The sequence below is a fragment of the Dermacentor variabilis genome, chromosome 6 (assembly GCF_050947875.1).
Source record: "Dermacentor variabilis isolate Ectoservices chromosome 6, ASM5094787v1, whole genome shotgun sequence".
NCBI classification, from domain to species: Eukaryota; Metazoa; Arthropoda; class Arachnida; order Ixodida; family Ixodidae; genus Dermacentor; species Dermacentor variabilis.
The window spans coordinates 140,806,233-140,823,610 of NC_134573.1; the positions used below are offsets into that span (position 1 = coordinate 140,806,233).

The 17,378-nt window shown below is 42.8% G+C and overlaps 2 protein-coding genes across 4 annotated transcripts in view; one reads left to right on the forward strand and one right to left on the reverse strand.

The window, feature by feature from the left end:
- The first annotated feature begins 19 nt into the window (after window positions 1-19).
- Window positions 20-15,618, forward strand: Ate1 (arginyltransferase 1). 3 transcript variants are annotated; one of them, XM_075696045.1, is made up of 14 exons: window positions 20-342; window positions 477-540; window positions 640-702; window positions 789-888; window positions 958-1,084; window positions 2,731-2,874; window positions 3,845-3,960; window positions 4,197-4,292; window positions 6,116-6,277; window positions 7,635-7,796; window positions 8,744-8,916; window positions 13,344-13,443; window positions 14,450-14,570; window positions 15,325-15,618. In XM_075696045.1, exons 1-14 carry the CDS (start codon window positions 249-251, stop codon window positions 15,501-15,503), a joined length of 1,701 nt encoding a protein of 566 aa, XP_075552160.1. In that variant the 5' UTR covers window positions 20-248; the 3' UTR covers window positions 15,504-15,618. The 3 variants fall into 3 exon arrangements, with proteins under 3 accessions (XP_075552160.1, XP_075552159.1, XP_075552157.1); XM_075696044.1 differs by lacking the exon at window positions 7,635-7,796; XM_075696042.1 differs by lacking the exon at window positions 6,116-6,277.
- The window catches only part of Magi (membrane associated guanylate kinase, WW and PDZ domain containing protein magi), a 62,034-nt gene continuing 55,553 nt past the window's right edge, over window positions 10,898-17,378 (reverse strand). The window contains exon 26 of the mRNA XM_075696038.1: window positions 10,898-11,033. The gene's annotated coding sequence lies outside the window, so the exon portion shown is untranslated. The remainder of the gene's footprint in view (window positions 11,034-17,378) is intronic.

Consider the following 17,378-nt stretch of genomic DNA (forward strand, 5'->3'; position numbering starts at 1 on the left):
TCACGTGACACAACACAGCATGGCAGCGTCCTGTTGTTTTGCTGCTCTTTCGTAAAAGGAGACAAGCGGCTTCTTTCGTCGCTATCACGCAATCAGCTGTTGCCATTGGCATCGCAGATGTACCGACGCAGTCTCGATCTCTTCGCTAGCCAGGTCGTTACAGGATAACCCGGAGTGTCGAGGTGTTTTCTTTTCATCCACCTCGAAGAGCATATATATTTAACAAACGCCCGGTCGGCCCGGTTACGATGGATGACGACTACGGGATCGTGGAATATTTCTACGAGCACAATAGTCATAGGTGTGGCTACTGCAAGTCGGAATCGTCCAGCCTTAGTTGCGGTACGTGCGTTTGCTGGTATCGCTGTTTGTCTTAATCGCTGTCGGTTACCGGTGATTGTGGTGTTAACCTCTGCGTTGCCAAAATGGGTCTTGCTTTTTGAGCCCTTTTCGGGGGCGATCGCTTTTTCTTCTAGGCATGTGGGCACACAGACTAACAGCAGGAATTTATGACGACCTCCTTAATCGAGGTTGGAGGAGGTTAGTGAACAATTTTCGTTTTCTTAAATCTTTTCTGCTACTCTGCTCAATGGAGTGGTCATCTGAGCGTCGGCCGCTGTTTCTGTTTGTTTCACCAAGGTCGGGCGAGTACTGCTACAAACCAGTGATGAAGAAAACCTGCTGTCGCCAGTACCCCATAAAGTAAGGTGCAACGGTCCGATGAATTATTCGAGGCAAGAAGAAAAAAGAAAAGAACTCGGCCATCTTTCATTTGTCTTGGTGTGCAGGCTTGATGTCGCTGAATTCAGCCTGACCAAGTCACAGAAGAAGCTCCTGAAACGGATACACAAGTTCTTGGCTACCGGCAAAAGAAATGAGAACGGAAAGGTAACCTCTGTTCCAACGCGCATTGCATCCATGCCACCCGATGTACTGATCCATGTTTCTTTCGCCCAGCCGGATGAGAAAGGCGATCACTGCTCCGAAGCAATGGGCGACAGAGTCGTAGAAATGCCCGACTTCTCAGACAAAAAGTCGAACGTGCAACTTGACTTGGAAACCTGCAATCTAAAGCCCGCTGGCGGTTAGTTTCTTGTTGTTGTTGTTGTTGTTGTTGTTGTTGTTGCTGCTGCTGCTGCTGCTGCCATGGAGGAAGTCTTCCTTCTTGCTTGGTGGTTGCTGCTGCTACTGTTTTTCCTTCATTTCTCTAATCTATAGAGCCCCCAGCGCGCTTGTCTAGAGTGCTGGAATGATGCACTTAAGATTGCGTTTGCGCCGTCTGTTGTGGGCACCTCGTTCGAGACAGCTTAGTTTCGCGTTGACAGCGGACGTTACACGTGCGGTCTGCAGCATACTGTTGCTGTGCTTTGGGAAAGAGTGTTGGGAGCTGTAACTTGTCAAGTTAGCCTAGCAGGCCTGATTTATAGTAGGCAACACATTGTCTCACGTGCCTGTAGAGGGTAGTCGTGGCTGATCGCATTACAGCTGTTGAGGTTATGTTCTTGATTCATGATGTCGGCATTTGCACTTGTATTTCATAAATAAATCGTGGCATTAAGGTTAGTCCACACAACTTCGACTCTCGCTCAGTTTCTTTTGCAGTGGTCGTTACAGTGGAACTTTACCTTAGTTTGTGCCACGGACCAATGTGCAATCGAGACATTACCCTATTGGGGCTTCAAGAAACAAATGAACTGGCACCGACTGAGAAATTAATGACAGCAGCACGACCGCTTAAGTCAAGGAAATTTTCACATTGTACTTTTATAGTCAAATTGAAGGAACTAAATGTAGCGAGCACAAGGCAGACAGAAGAAATGTGACAGAACCCATCACCTTCCTTTTGTCTTGTCTTGTTCATTTTTTATTATTATTCAAGCATGAACATATTAGTTTGAGATCAAATAATGCTAATCCAATCTATTGTTTAGTAAAAGGACAACTAGCATTTCTGTACACATAAGCTTCACAAAATGTATGTCTAGGGTGTGTAATGTATATATATGTTGCAGAAGTCCTGTTAAATTGGCGTTGAGCAAAAGCCTATTCCTCGAATAAAATCTGTAACATCCACGAGCAGATTTGTTGTATAGGTGCACAAATATTTTCCTGTTGTGCTCATTAATAAGTGTGTAAATATAGAAACATTACTAAAGCCACGGATGCTGCTCGTATTTGCACGACGAATAGTTACATTATCACACTTCGCTTCATTTTGCTGTGCAAGGCGCATTCTGACCTTCATAGTTTTGCTTTGTAAATTGCTATGCAATGTTAGGCAGCATTCCATATTTTATTGTCAGCCTGTGTTAACTTCAGTTACATTATAGGGACAGTCACTGCAGTATTCCCATTGTAAAAGACACTACACTGCTTACCTGCTGAGTATTTGTTTCATGTGCGTGATTGCTATGCGCTTGTGGTTTAACATGAATATTTCCCCATATTCGCATGAAGTTACTGCATTTACTAACCACTGAAAGTGTTTGCACAACTCTCTTGATGCTTACAAACCAACACAATACTGTACCTTGGTCATTACACTTGGAAAATGCCAGTGCTAACAACCACCTAGGACAGCACTCCAGACGTTACTTGAAGTCATCTATCAAGTGTGGTTAGCATTAGACACTGAATGCAGCCTGCAAAGCTTCGTTGTTGCTTTTGCATGACTCGCAAGATTCAAAATACTTTTGTTCCATGTCTCTGCAAATTTGCTTTTGACTCTAGAAGACACAGTTACAACTGAAAGCACTGGAAGTGAAGGAACTATGATTTCTGAATCAATGGACCAACATTTAGAGAAACCACCAGAGTGTTCCAAAGAAGAAACAGTGTCCAAAACTGAGACGACAGCTCATGTGCCAAAGAAAGGTACGCATCTGCATAAAAGTCCAGGCTTTGGCAAGAATCTTTCAGCAGCTTTTGCAGCACGATTGTGTGTCTTTTATTGAGGCACGCACTATCGCAATTTCCTTCAAAGCACTGGAACATTGAATAAGCAAATGAATTCTGCTGAAATATACTGAGCCATTGATAATGACAGTTATCGGCATGCTGTCCTCTATGTTGTATCATGGTTAGAAAGAATGTGAGCACTGTTTGATTCACTTTGCTGAGTGCTTCTAGCCTTTGCCTTATGGGCCATTGCATTATGAGCCATTGCATTCTTTTGCTTGCTTACTAGGGTATGAGTGCTTTTGGGGGCATGAGCCATTGATGATAATAGCTTTTGTTGACAGAAACGAAAAATACGTGGAACCCTAGCCATATACAGCTTTGCTGTAAAAGCTGTTTGTTTTTGCACACAGGTTAAAAGCTTCGGAACCTTTAGGGGCGCTAGTGGTGCTCCATATAGGTGCAGAATTAGAGAAGGAGGGGAGCGAGAAAGGGAGAAAGGTGCTGCCTTGAAACTTAAAGTGTCTTTAAGTGTGCGATGTCTGCGATGATGCCTCTAAGAAAACGGTGATTCTGCTGCCACAGAATAGAAGGCGCCCTCTGTCACCACTATGGCAAAACACAGTGCACATGGCACGAGGTGGTGCACTGTAGTTACCTTTAGTGCCCCTTCATTAAGCATTTTTCTGTCCAGTACAGTATTCCTCATGCAAGAAAGTGTGTTGTTCCTTCACAGTGTAGTCCAAATAGCCTGTTGTCTTCTTGGAATATGTCAACTTTATGCAAAATGCTTTGTGCCATAGAGAACCAGGGGTACATGCAAGTCTACAGCGTGAAATTCATGCATGACTTCAACATACACAGCCCTGTTATATAATATTTCTACTGTTAGAACTCCTTATAATTTAGGATTCTATTTCATTGTCTTTTCTTTTGTTCTTGGCAGGTTTGGGTGCTGACCCAAACAAGCCAAAGTGTCGTAAGGCTCGTGACATCCGTCGAGAAAGGAAGCTTTTGAAACTGAGCAACTCGGGCAAGGACCTCAGCCTTGGTCGTGACAAGGTAGTGGATGTATCCTACATTAAGATTTTTTGTTTCGCAGCATCAAAACTTCATGTTGTATTGTACCGTTGATGTGCAATGCCATAAATCTTGAACACCAGGATATTTTTTGCAGAATTGCCTCGCTAGTAGCCACACGGTATTCTACTCTTCTGGCTTGTGGCACGAGAGAGCTCATGTAACTGAAATTGTGGCAAGTGTACAGCTTTTTTTTTTTTTTTCTTCTTCTTTTCTAGGCTTCACTGTCCTCAAAGAAACATAAGAACGAGCCAAAATCATTGGAAGACTTCTTGTTCGAACCGCTCCCACCAAATGCTGCACACAAGCTAGAAGTAAGTAAGCAGACAGTTACTCCAGTGTGAGAACATTTCTTTACTGCGACAGCATTACATGGATCATCCTACACTGAAAACGTGTCTTTTCTAGGGCACAGTCGTGCTGTAGTAGCATTGTACGCAACGAGTGGCATCACTGGAAGGTATAGTGTCTTACTTCACTGATAACAAAGTCACATTTGACACAATATACCTTTGTTATATCCAGTATTGTAAGCATATATTTGCTACATGCCAATATCGGCAAGAGACACGTTAGGCTTAATTTGTTATATCCAGTAATTCTTTGTATCTATGTTCGTTATAGTGAGATTTGACAGTATAGAGCAGGGGTACGGCTAGGCCGGCATGCTTGTTCCCATTTGGAGAAGGATGGCACCTGCTGACAAAATTTCATCTTTTGAAAAGGCTGCAATGTGCAGGCAGCCAAAGGTTGCTACTGAGCATGGGTGTAGGGCTAAGATGTGGATTTACTGAATGCTCCAACACACCACAGCTAAGCAGGTATGTCCTGCTGGCGCCATGATGGCAGATGGTAATCTCATTGCGCCACCGGTGAACATGAATGGCATGCAACAGTGGGTCCATTGGAGAAAGCCCACGAGTGCCAAGCCACAGTGGCACATGAGCGACTTGAGTGGCAGTGTAGTGGGTGAACGGATGAATCATATACTTCTGTCAAAGTATGTGTCCTTACAGACCGATGCACTCACAATGAAAACATGCATGAAGCTGTGAGTTTCTCTACTTGTGTTTCTGTCTCTCGCGGTTAACGAAGCTTAGCTACTTGAGTGCTGTTTCCCAGGCAGGTCTTTGAAAATTTGTGTAGACCATGCTGAGTAGGTTGAAAATGCTAACACAATATTTCCTTTATTCCCTCACCTCACTTGCTTTACGGCACTCGTAATGCATTTCATAGGCAAACGTGAAGCTGTGTACAGATACAATACGTTAACAAGATCAGTGTAACGGCTGGGTGTGTTGTTTAACATACATGTACACACCAAAATAAGCGTTACATCCCCCATTTGAAAAAGTGCTTCCATGTTTGTATTAAAGAAGAAAGGGCCCTTTTTAAAAATTTGTTTTGGGCGAGCATGAGTTTTACACTTGACAATGGTTACACTTGACAATGGTTACACTTGACAATGGTTACACTTGAGCGCTGGGTCATGTTTGATCAGTCTCTTGACTAAACGAGGTGCATTGTAAATTTGACTCTGGCAACACCTTCAGCTAACATGTAATGCCTTAATGTTAACTGAATTCTACAGTACAGGAAAGTAGGTGGTGTTTAATTAGAAACAGAATACTCTAAAAACATATTACGTCAGGGATAAAGTGGCACTGTAATAGTTTCCAGAATTTGCATTTATATGGGCACATTCAGCAAATACGTATTTGAATAAGTGATCTTGGCCCAGAGACAAACATAAAATATGCAAATAACTAAAATTTCATAAGTATTTTATGTGTGATGAAGAACAACAAAACATATTCATGCAGGCCTTTCCTAGAGGATGTGCAGTGATTGGCCAAACTTTTGGGGCAGCGAAATCACCCAGCCAGTCACAGTGCCATATCATGTGCACCAGAAAAGTTGCATTCACCTTTAGGGCCCTCTGCATTTTTCTGTGTTTTACATTATAATGCAGGGGGGGAGGGGTCTTCAATATGAAAGTATAAATTCTTGCAATTGTGCCTTGGCCATTTATTGAATTGTATGTCTGTCATACTATTTTTAGAAACAGTTTCATTTAATTGTCACATTAAGTATTTGCAGAACTGCACACAGCCTCCACGCCTGTCTGTGCATGTAGGTTCGCCTGGTGTGGAATAGCCCTGACTGTCCCGAGTTTGCAAACTCCTTCGATTCCGCCTTAGCCGTCTACTTCCGATACCAGGAGAAAATTCACAAGGACTCTCCCGAAAAGCTAACAGAGCGGCGCTATCGGCGCTTCCTAGTCAATAGCCCAATCCAGGTAGTGGCCAGTTCCTTATTTGTTTGTTCAGCCGTTGCCGTTCTAAATGTGAAAAGAGAGAGAGAGAGAGAGAGAGCACTGCTGGTAGTACGCCTTGCCAGTTTACAATTAGCATGTCTCCGTTCAGCTGCTCCTTGTGCTACCTGTTTATTTTTTTCCTGTAGCCTTGCAACATATCTTGTAATACTTCCAGTAAGCTTGAAAATGGGTCACTTCAAGACGTTGTCTTTATTTATGTCTTTTTCTTACTATTTTTCTTTCTCACAGCTCAAAGCATGCTCACAAATTGGTGCACACTCCAATCAATGCTAAGTAGCTGGGCAAATAAGTGACTGCCGGACCAAATAGGCTTCCACTTCAATAGGAGTTGGAAAATTCAAACTTCATTGCGGACACAAAACTTGTTGTAGCACTGCCCATGAAGCTGAATGCACAAAGCCAGGATGATAGGAAATAATTTTCTAAAAACACTGTGAGAAATGACCCATGCTCCTCTATTTCAATATGCATCCCCTGTAGCTGCCACGAGCACTTTCTTATTCGATAAAAAAAAAAAAAAAAGGTTAGACAAGGCTTTGGCAGAATCCAAGGATGTTTGCATGGGCAGTTGGACAGAAATATGTACCCGTAAGCAATGTTCTAAGTACAAGGCGCTTGTACCGTTTGTAACATCACTAAGATAAGTGGGCTTGCCGGGCATTTGTAGCACGTGCCAAGTGGGAAAACACAACTGTCGAAACAAAGTGGGAAAATAGTACAAGTGCAGGGACTACTTCCCTTGTGTATTTGCGGCTTGGGTGTACTTCACAGTAGAGCAGCCTAATGCAGACTTTGGACATGTCTGTTTACTTGATGTTATTGGTGTGGGCACCCATTGAGACAAGGCACTGCTGAAACTGATGAAGTTCGAGGAAGGCTAAATATGCCAACTACCACATACTACATCTTTCTATATGCACCTTTCTTGATTTTGTTCTCATCTGTACTAAAGAGATGACTTTCACAGCCCATACATCATCCTCGAGTACATATTGCAGTTTTATATTAGAAATGCATGAATGGGTTAACGATGGTCAGCGCCTTTTACAGATGAAGCACAGAAAACATTGTGTTCTCGCTTTCATTTCGAAGCACTGGGAGCCGTTCACGCTTCCAACCCAACACATGTGCGAGCATTTCGTCCATCACTGTAGATTTGCAGGAACAAAGTTGCGGTACACACATTTAACCCGAGGTTGGAGCATGGTTGCGCGTGGAGATAACAACATTGGATTTGACACATGGGGCGTGCAGGATGGTATTGTCGATGTGTGTTCATGCTCGCATCTCAACAAATCCCGTGTTGTTACACGACAAGGTGCGGACGGTTGTGTCGAACCGCGAGTCACCCGAGTTTGAGGCGACCTTCGAGGCATCGTGGAGGCTTTACGAGTGCTACCAGATGCGAGTGCACGAGGAACCATCCAGCCAGTGTGACAGAGAATCCTATTGCCAGTTTCTGGTGAAATCTCCGTTACAGGTAAAGGATTGAAGCAGCTGTGAACATCCGTATAGCACTGCTCTCTCTCTCTCTCTCTTATTGGGTGAAGTGTGCTGCATGTCTTTCTGAAGGGTATACAGCGATAACTCCAACATACAGAGCATGGATATTAAGGACTGAGAGGTAGTGGTGATGGCGACGCGTAACACGTCCTCCGTATGTACAGTGCGCTCCACTGTTAAAGGGAACGTATGAATGTCGAGCATGTGCGAGGTTTTTACCACTGACACCACTGACAAGTGTACAATCGCCCGGCTTTGCAGCAGACGACTTGCAGTTGGTGGTGCTGGCACCTTTCTTCTCATCTGAGCAGTGCGTTGACGCAGCCTCAGCCGTCACTTGCGGCTAGACTGCCAGCAAAGTGAGAACCACACATTAGAATGTTTCCTTTAACAGTGAACCGCAGTGTACATTTATTAACTTTAATGTTATCTTGATGTTTTTCCACTCCTGTAGCCATAATGTAGTGCTGCAGTATGTATAAATAAATATATAAATAAATACATAAACATAGCAATGGCTACAGTGTAGTTATTTTGTAATGAGAAATGGCTGTAGTAAAGGGCTCTCTCTACTAAATCTTAGATCCGTAGTGTTCAAAACCACCTCAAGTGCAGTAATGTATTTTAACTGTTGTTTTGATAGTTGTACTTTTCAGTTTTGATGTTATAAGTGATGTGATAAGAGTTAATTTTAAATTATTATTAGATTTCTTGTTCATATACAGACGATACAGCCACACTTGAGCTTGTTCGTGCCGACTACCAGGCACTTCATCATGAGATATTGTTGCTTGAATCACATCAGTGTGACTAAACTGTTCATTTCAGTTAGGTTCATGTGACTTATGTATGCCCGAACGCACTGTATCTGATGTTGGCTGGGCTGGCCAGTGATTTCAAATCCGCTTGTTGTGTCCACTGCAGTACGATCACAAAGGCCCCTATAGTTTGGGTTCATTCCACCAGCAGTACTGGCTCGATGGAAATCTGATTGCTGTCGGGGTCATTGACATATTGCCAACGTGCCTCTCTTCGGTGTATCTCTACTACAATCCAGACTACAGCTTCCTGTCTCTAGGGACATATGCATCACTCAGGTAAGTTTTCCCATATTGCGAAAATGCTAGTAAGGTTTTTCGTAGACAGCATTGTAGAAACGGTCAGCTACATTTAGGAAAGCAGAACAGCATATCAGACCTTGTGCATACACTAATTATGGCAAAAGAACACAAATATTATGCAGTCCAGAAATTTTTAAATCAACTTGCTGAAGGTTGACATAATAAAGAGGCGAATGGCAAAAGAAATAAGAAGATATTGTATTATGGTTCTCTTTAGTGCCTAATCTTGCTTATCTACAGTCTTTCTGATGCAAAAATTATTTGAAAAGATGTTTAGAAACAATCTGGTAGTATTATTATTATGTGCTTAGTGGTGTTTAAAGTTTACACAATGTTCTTGATTGTTATTGTCTGTATTTTGATGTAATATTTTTTGCCTCGAAGAGATGTCTAGGAGCAATTTGGTATTGTTATTATTATTATTGTTGTTGTTGTATAATGTTTGCACAATGTTGTAGTATAATGCAGAAGACTTCTGTATTGATACAAGCTATTCTGTGGTTGTGCTACAATAGCTGCTTGGCTTATAGACGAGCACCATTTGCTAAGGTTGGCCAGCAGTTTCCACTTGTATAAATATGCTGATAATAAATTGGAATGTTTTGATGTGAAATAGTATCAGATCAGCAGACCTACAGGTGGCCTATCATGGCATGTCCTGCATTGTGCTACACTAATGATGCATTTTCAATAATTTCGCTTCACTTGTGCTTTGTTTTAACCTTAAAGGGTCCTGAACCACCCCACGAGTTTGGTGAATAAAACACAGTCCGCAGATAGCATACAATGCTGTGAACATCTCAGCCAGATGTTTCAGTGTTAGAAGTGAAGTGCAAAGTCACCTTTTTCTCAAACATTCTCTTCTGAACTTTCTTAGCCTTCTCCTCACTTCTTAGGGGCTGCCATATTTTGTCATATAGCAGGTCAATAGTATGTGGCTGCTATTGGCTAATAATAGCTGACATCAATCAAGAAGGGTGTTTGGATCAGTGCACTTCTTCCTACTGTTACCGTGTATATTTATTGATGCAATTTAATAAACAGGCTGAAGTTGGCAAAAATTGATAAGAATTACGTACTTCCGGAAGTACGACTATCGTACCATGGCTGACTATCGTGTTCTAACACTTGGCTACGCTTGCCAGCCATAGGGATAAAACTTTGCCCACACTGCTTATCAGTGTCGTATCCGTTGGGTCTCGCTAATTTTGATTAATCTTCAACACTCAATTAGCCTCAAACCACGAGAAACTTAAGGTCAGATAACACGTATGCTTGCCAGCCCACGTTCACTCCTTGCCGCTCCTGGCTAGATGCCTTGGGAGACCTCACTGCATATTCGGCTGTTGCGCAAACTGCGCAATTTGAATGTGGCTCCTATCTGTCGGTAAAGCTGGTGCAGGACAAAGCCCATCCGCACCACGTAGCACAGCCAGACTGAAGCACATGATTGCAAGAGCACATTCCTGCCTTGTCGTCCACTTACTAAACCACTACAGTTGCATGTAGCCGTGATGAGCCTGCTCGTTGAGCTCGATGTGTCTCCCCGAGGACAACTGCATTTGCTGTTAGGTATTTGTGGGCGACACGACTCAAGGCTTGAGCACCAACGTTTGACGAACCGGTCGTCTGCTTCCCTAGTTGCACACCTTTGAGGTGTGTCACCATCATGTTAGAAGCTCGTTAGGTTAGGAATACTTTCAACACGAGTCCGGAGTGTGGAATTTATCGCTTAACCGATGTGTGTTCTGCCAACATACCCATGCAAGCAAACATGGAGATGAAGTTTATTTGACCCTCGGAAACTGTGTGATTGCTGTAGAAATAGGTGCGAAAGGAAATGTGCTGCTCATGTCACTTGGTGCAAGAACAGCTGTGCATAGATATCTAGTACACTGTAGCAGAACAAAAGGATGAGATACCGTGAACTCAACCATAAGCTGAGGGATAGCCTCAAAGCTTGGCACGTTGTAGGCACCAAAATTGAGTTTGTGCGCCGTGGCGACGTTCAGTAGGCAGAGTATTGTGGACACCACCCCGCTCTGCCGTAGGATTTGCAGTGCGAGGCATTGAAGAAGGACTGGGAGCCACCGCTAAAAGGATCAAACATAATCTTTGATTATTAATAAATCTGCTTCTGCTCAACAGATTACAGTACTTTTGTTGCAAAGTATTTCTGAAATAGTGTTTTTTTAATGTCAAATGCTTTTCTTGACTTCAATAAAATGTGGCTCATGACCCCTTTAAGGTTGGATCATATAGCCGTGTTGTATAGCGTTGCTCTAATTTATACATAGGACATTTCTAGGTAACAGAGGCTTGCACAAGTTTTTTTTTAAGGAGTGTCACTTCTTTGGTGGGTCAGATTCATTTCATCTTGAATTTAGCAAGGTCAGGGGAAAAAACATGGAAACAGGAAGTGTGACAGTATAATGCTTGTTATGTTCTTTCTGCCCATAGTTTGTGTTTTGAAATACATTCTGAATGGCATTAGCACAGGGCTGATGCTTCGACTGCTATGGGTGCTGATCAGTAGTTTGGTATTAATGATGCATTTGATATGTTCTGCATACTGTTTAATTTTATGATATATTGAAGCATTAAACAGCCTTCTGAAATGCTTGCTGTAACTCCACAACTTTCTCAGTAAATGATGAATCAGTGCCACAGTATCCATTGTCATAATGTAAGACTTCCATTGCAACCTTTTCTTGAGCATCTGCTAACGGCACTCTCCGAAGCTGCAACTTTCATTTCACATCTGTAACTAGAACTATCGCAATCATATTGTTTTAAAATCTGTCAAAAACAGTATTAATTCAGTTTTTCTGATACTGATTGATTGGTTGATGTATTGATCAATCCCTCAACTGTCAGAGATATAAGTGAACACATAAGTGTTGCAGCTCTGTCCTTAAAGCGCTTCAGCTCCATCCCAAAGTGCTAGGATAGTTGATACAGGGGCCTTCCACCTGCATTCAGAACATAGGCTTTTGTTGTCCTGAGCTCCTTAATAATGTTCATCGTCACTTCGGCGTGCCCGCAATAAAATAAGGTGTTCAAAAAATTGGCAGCAAGAAGGCATCTCACTCAGCCTTCTTTTGAAACCTGAGACCTACACTTAATTCCCAAAACTGATGCATCAACTGCTTGTGCTGCCAGAGTATCGACAAGTGCGTAATAAAATCCCAAAGGGGTGGACGTTAGGGCTAGTTGGTACATAATTAAAAAGCTTAAACTAGCACGAAATAGACGGGACGGAAAGAAAGACATGGACAACACAAGCACTAACTCACAACTGAAATTACAAGGGGGGCGGAGGATTTCCTTGTAATTTCAGTCATAACTTAGCGCTCATAATGTCCGTCTCTTTCGTTCCTGTGTGTTTCGCTGTAGTTTAATCTCTTTAATGGCATCATAAAACAATACATCACTACATTAAACCTGTACATATAATGTGGGGTCATAGGTATCTCTAAAGCACACTGTCCTTTTCACGGAACAGCCCATAATATTCATTGGCTTCACTGATTGTCTTAACTTTCTTAAATTTGTGCTACTCCATTCTTGGGCCATTGGCTGTGTCCCACTAAGTATGCGTCCTATGTGGCCAATCCTCCAGAATAGGTATGTGCCGCTGTGAGACAATGTACCATACACCTTTCATCATTTCCCCCTCGACAATGCCTTCGTCCTCGTGACATTGGTGCGTCGACCTCTCAGTGTACATCTTGCCGGTTTGGTGTTCGCATCTCAGCATAACTTGTGTAGTGCATAAACATCAACATTGCATGGGATTAAAGTCGACTTGCATGGTACATCAACAATCGTTCCATAAGTAAATACCAATGTACGCATCGCATTTAGTTGCATAGCATTTAATTACCGCTTCACCAAAGCCTCACTTCTCATACATTGCAACATGCATGTTGTATCTGTATATTCTTTCTTCTTTTTCAAGAAACAGAATTGTAATTAGCGTTATCCATTTGTGGTTAATAGTAACGTAAATATCTGCAGTCAGACAAATTAATTTATATTTCAGCGCTGTGCCCGTATGGCTCCATGTCCTCATCTTTCGCTCGTGTTGTTAACTTGTTCCTATTATATCTGGTGTTGTTTTAAAGCTGACTGCACAGTTTCTGCAGATTTTGGTTCAGTTTGCATTCATTTTCTAGTGCACAATTCATTTCAGCATGCACAGGTGACAGAAGCTGCAAAAACAAGTACCCATGGACACAAGCGCCGAATTGCAACTCATTCCTTTTTTTTTTCTTTTTTTCGCTTTGTCGATTGTTCGTGCTGAAATCTTCGAGAAGATGAAAATGTACTGAGTTGCCCAAGTTTCAGTTCTACTTGAGTTTGCATTGATCAGGCACTTGTCTTTCTCTCACGTTGTCTAGGGAGATTGCTTACGCAAGAGAGCTGCACAAAATGTGCCCGAGCATCAAGGACTACTGCATGGGTTTTTACATCCACACCTGCCCCAAGATGAGGTACAAGGTATGCATAAACAGAGGCCAGCTTGTAGATGCCCCAAAAGGCTGTCATCTGGCACCCAGCTGTAGCCATGTGCACATGGTATTGTAGTACCTAGTTTGTTGTCAGCTTTGCCATGGGATAAAAACAGGCACCCCACTGGGTGGCAAACCTTCGAGTTCTCCTTGGAATTCGCGAAAAAATTGTCACTGGTTATTGTAATACCAGAGAGAGCAACAGACGCAAATATACTGAAGTGGTACTAATGGGGAAAGTCAGTTCATCAGAGTTTTCTGAGGCTGGTTCTGGAGCAAACCTGCCAATTTGAAACGTGGCTGCAGCATTTCGTCGGGAATTTCCGATGCTACAATTGTGTGGGTCGAAAAAAATTGCTGTCACAAAACAGTGCATTTGCAGCGTGCTACTTTGCTTGCTTTATCTTCAAAAGCTATCTTCATGCTTCATTTTCATCAACGTAAGCTTACTTTTTCTCTGGACAGAGGAGACTGAAAAAAGAAATGCAACTTAACATAATGTAATTTAACGCAAGCACCCTCGTATTTAAGTCCCAGCTGCTGACGGTTGAGCTGTTGTGGTCAAGTGTGGCATCACAAACAACTAACCAGTCAACGAGTTGAGGGACCCTTATTGATCCCTTATCTGGAGGACACCAAGCTAGATGCTCAAACTGGAACACATGTTTACCACAATCTAATTACCATAATATTAAGAAAGTTGGCGAGGCTAACATAAGTAAAAATACACCTTGCAAGTGAGCACAAGCACACATCCAATTAATTACTACAAGTCTTTCGGTTGCAGTATTATTCATTCATTTTGATTGCTACATTCATTTTGATGCTAGATCATTAGTTTAAAAGCACGAAAAACGCAAACACGCACGATCGTCTAAGGGAGCGCTTGTGCGCAAGGGCGCCTTTCTTGAGAAGGCACACACGTCCTCTGTTCTAGATAAGCACTTAGTTTTATTGCCAGGAAATGCCTAGACATATTTTTTCTTCGTTTCCAGGGGAACTTCTCACCATCTAGACTGCTCTGTCCGGAAACCTACACATGGCATCCCATAGAGAAATGCAAGCCCCTTCTGGATGCCAACAAGTATTGCCGCTTTGAACAGGACCCGAATAAAGGTACTGTTTTTTGCCGCTGCTCATGGAATTGGCCAGGAAAGCGTTCACAAGTCATTACCACCACGTTTCTAAAGCAGCCTGAACTGCATGTTTCCCCTTCTCCTAGCATCTTGAAATCGATGTAGAGCAAATCAACGTAAGGGCATCTGTGAAACTTTATAAACTTGAGTGTACAATTTGCAGAAGAAATGGTCGTATTGATATGATTGTTTTGACGAGCTTGCATTTCTCCACCAAAAAGATGGAGTACAAACTCGGAGTTTCGGCTTTATTATTCTGCATGTTTACAAATGGCCAACATTTGTTTAGCTTAAAAGTAATCGACAAAAGCTTTCCATATTTATTCTGGATGTGTCCAACATTGTGATGTTAGTTGGTCAGCTTTAAAACTCAATCTTTGAAGCACGACTCCTTTCAATTTCCCACCATACTCGCCTGATAACGTACGTGTTCCGCCACACGGCAGACGGGCCGTATATGTGACATGGCCTCCAAGATTGGCATGTGCCATGGCCTTTGATACTGGTACCGCATCTGCAGTCTCGGAGGCCATGTTAGGCGCTCCCAACCTCCGTCATCTGCTACATGTCAGTTCACACTACAGACTTTGCCGAGTGGGCACAGAAGGCAACAAAATTATCACAAGCAGCTTGGCAGCTAGGGAACTTCACGTAATCTGCAAGTTCAATGTCACAGTTGTGTTATTTGCCCTATTCAATAGGCCATAACTGAATTTCTGTTCCCTGGTGAACAGGTGATGAAAACGCCGTGCAAGACTTGGACGAAGTGTTGATTCTGTACAACAGGACGGTCATCACATACAAGAAGTACTGTAGGCTCAAAGGAAACGCCGACAAGGCCGAGGTGAAAGAGTATGCAAATCTAATCGGCAAGAAGTGTATCAAGCGGCTCTTCCTGTACCGCAAATCCTGAGGGGCAGTGACACAGCTGCTGTGGTGCTCCTTCATCTCTTGTGATAAGTATGACATGAACATGGTTTAAACTTCGTCGACAGCAAATGAATAAACATAGGATAATACTACTTGCATTATGGCTTCCCCTTCTTTGAATGTCCATTCTGAAAGTTCACTATACCATCAACACATCATTCCAAATTGAAGTACTACATTGCTCTTTCTTGAGCTATGTTTGCTTTTGCGAAAAAGAACTGGCTTATTAGAAAAAAAAAAGGAAATTAAATACAGGGTAAGCTAACGGCCTCTGCCAGAAATAGTCTTTCGTTCCCATCTTTGTGTGAACTGAATCCACCCTATACTATACCTGCACATTTCCCGATATGTCACCTCGCCTTATTTCAAGAACGCAATATTTGCGTAGCCATATGCTTGGTTTAGGTGAAGCCTGGTACAACACCAGCCAACACAAGCCTCGTACATCCATGTACGCACGCTCTTTAGAACATGCTCATAGATGGTGGTGCCAGATTTCCCTCTAGGCAATACAGTGAGAAACTCTATGTACAAGTAACTAAGCCCCATCAATAAAACTTGTAGCTGTCACGGGCATGTGTTTAGGTGATTGCAGTTGCGTAAACACCAAGTAAACACAAAATAAACGCAGATCTACAACCGAAACGTGTATCGGAAATGCTGCGCGATTGAGAAGAGGCAGTGTCTTCAGACGCCACACGAGTGAGTCCAACTCTTCTTCCACTGCCTAAACTTGCCGAGCCGCCTTCAAGAGATGCTGGCTGCAGTACGGGCACTGCACACGTTCGGAGTGAATGCGGGGAAATGCAGACGGCGCCGGCGGTAGTTTTGTCCCATCTTTCAGTGCGTTGCCTCATTAATGCTGCTACAAACTAAAGGTAGTGGCATTCTTTTACCTTGTCGCCTAAGATAGTGAGTTAAGGCTAGTGAGGGAGGTTTAGAGCTTATCTGCGCCTCTTGGTTGGTGGAGCGGAGTCGTATATTGTTGTGCTGGTACCGTTTCTGTGAAAGCGTGTGCCAACCTCCGTGCGCTGCTAGCTGTGTCTTTAGTTCTTTAGTAGTTTGTTTCGACTTGCACCGGTGCTACGACAGTCTCTCTTGATTGTGGTGTTGTGATCGCGAATCCCGATATTGCATAGACTGCATTTCTGCACAGCGCAATCGTCACAGTCAGAAAGTGCGAACTGAGAGGGCGAGTGGCAGGGAAGACGCATGTGTTGAGGGGACTCTGAAAAGAAGAGGCGAAGAAAGGAGGAGTGGTGCTCCCTTTAGCTTATTCAGGGGGCTTACACCCAATCACTCAATGAGAACTCAAGATGTCTAGGTGCTTCAAGCGAGTGGCAAGGCAAAGTCAATCACATGCAGAATCTAGGTTTAAGCTAGTCGGCACGATCACATTACCTAGAAATGCCTTTGAATAAACCACCGTGGCATTCACAAACTCCAACTTCTTCACTTTTGTTGGAAAACACCTCCAGTCAGTTCACCAGAAAATTAGTATGAGAAACGCCTTTATGCTGCTGTTCAACACTTCTGTTGCATTATGCAAGGCTTTGTTACTCCACTTAATTATAACAATGCTCTGAATTAAAATTTGCATGTTTCATACTTCCAATAATAAGATATATGTGCTAGCGACTGCTTCAAAATTTGAATTTCTCTGCGGCAGAATAAAATTCTATCTGCTCTAAAAATTGCTTCAAGATTACTTTGGGCATTCCCAATCTTGTTCATATATGTGATATGATACATCTAGTGCTGTTACGAACTGGATCTCGGGTCAACTCGGAAGCTTGAAATCAAAAACAAAGAAAAAGTGATTATACCTGGTCAACCATGACGACAGTAACAAAAAAAA

Coding starts and splice junctions, on each gene's coding strand:
- Ate1 (XM_075696045.1), top strand. CDS start 249: ATGGATGACGACTACGGGATCGTGGAATATTTCTACGAGCACAATAGT. Junction 541..639: donor CTTAATCGAGGTTGGAGGAG/GTTAGTGAACAA, acceptor TGTTTCACCAAG/GTCGGGCGAGTACTGCTACA. Junction 3,961..4,196: donor TCAGCCTTGGTCGTGACAAG/GTAGTGGATGTA, acceptor CTTCTTTTCTAG/GCTTCACTGTCCTCAAAGAA.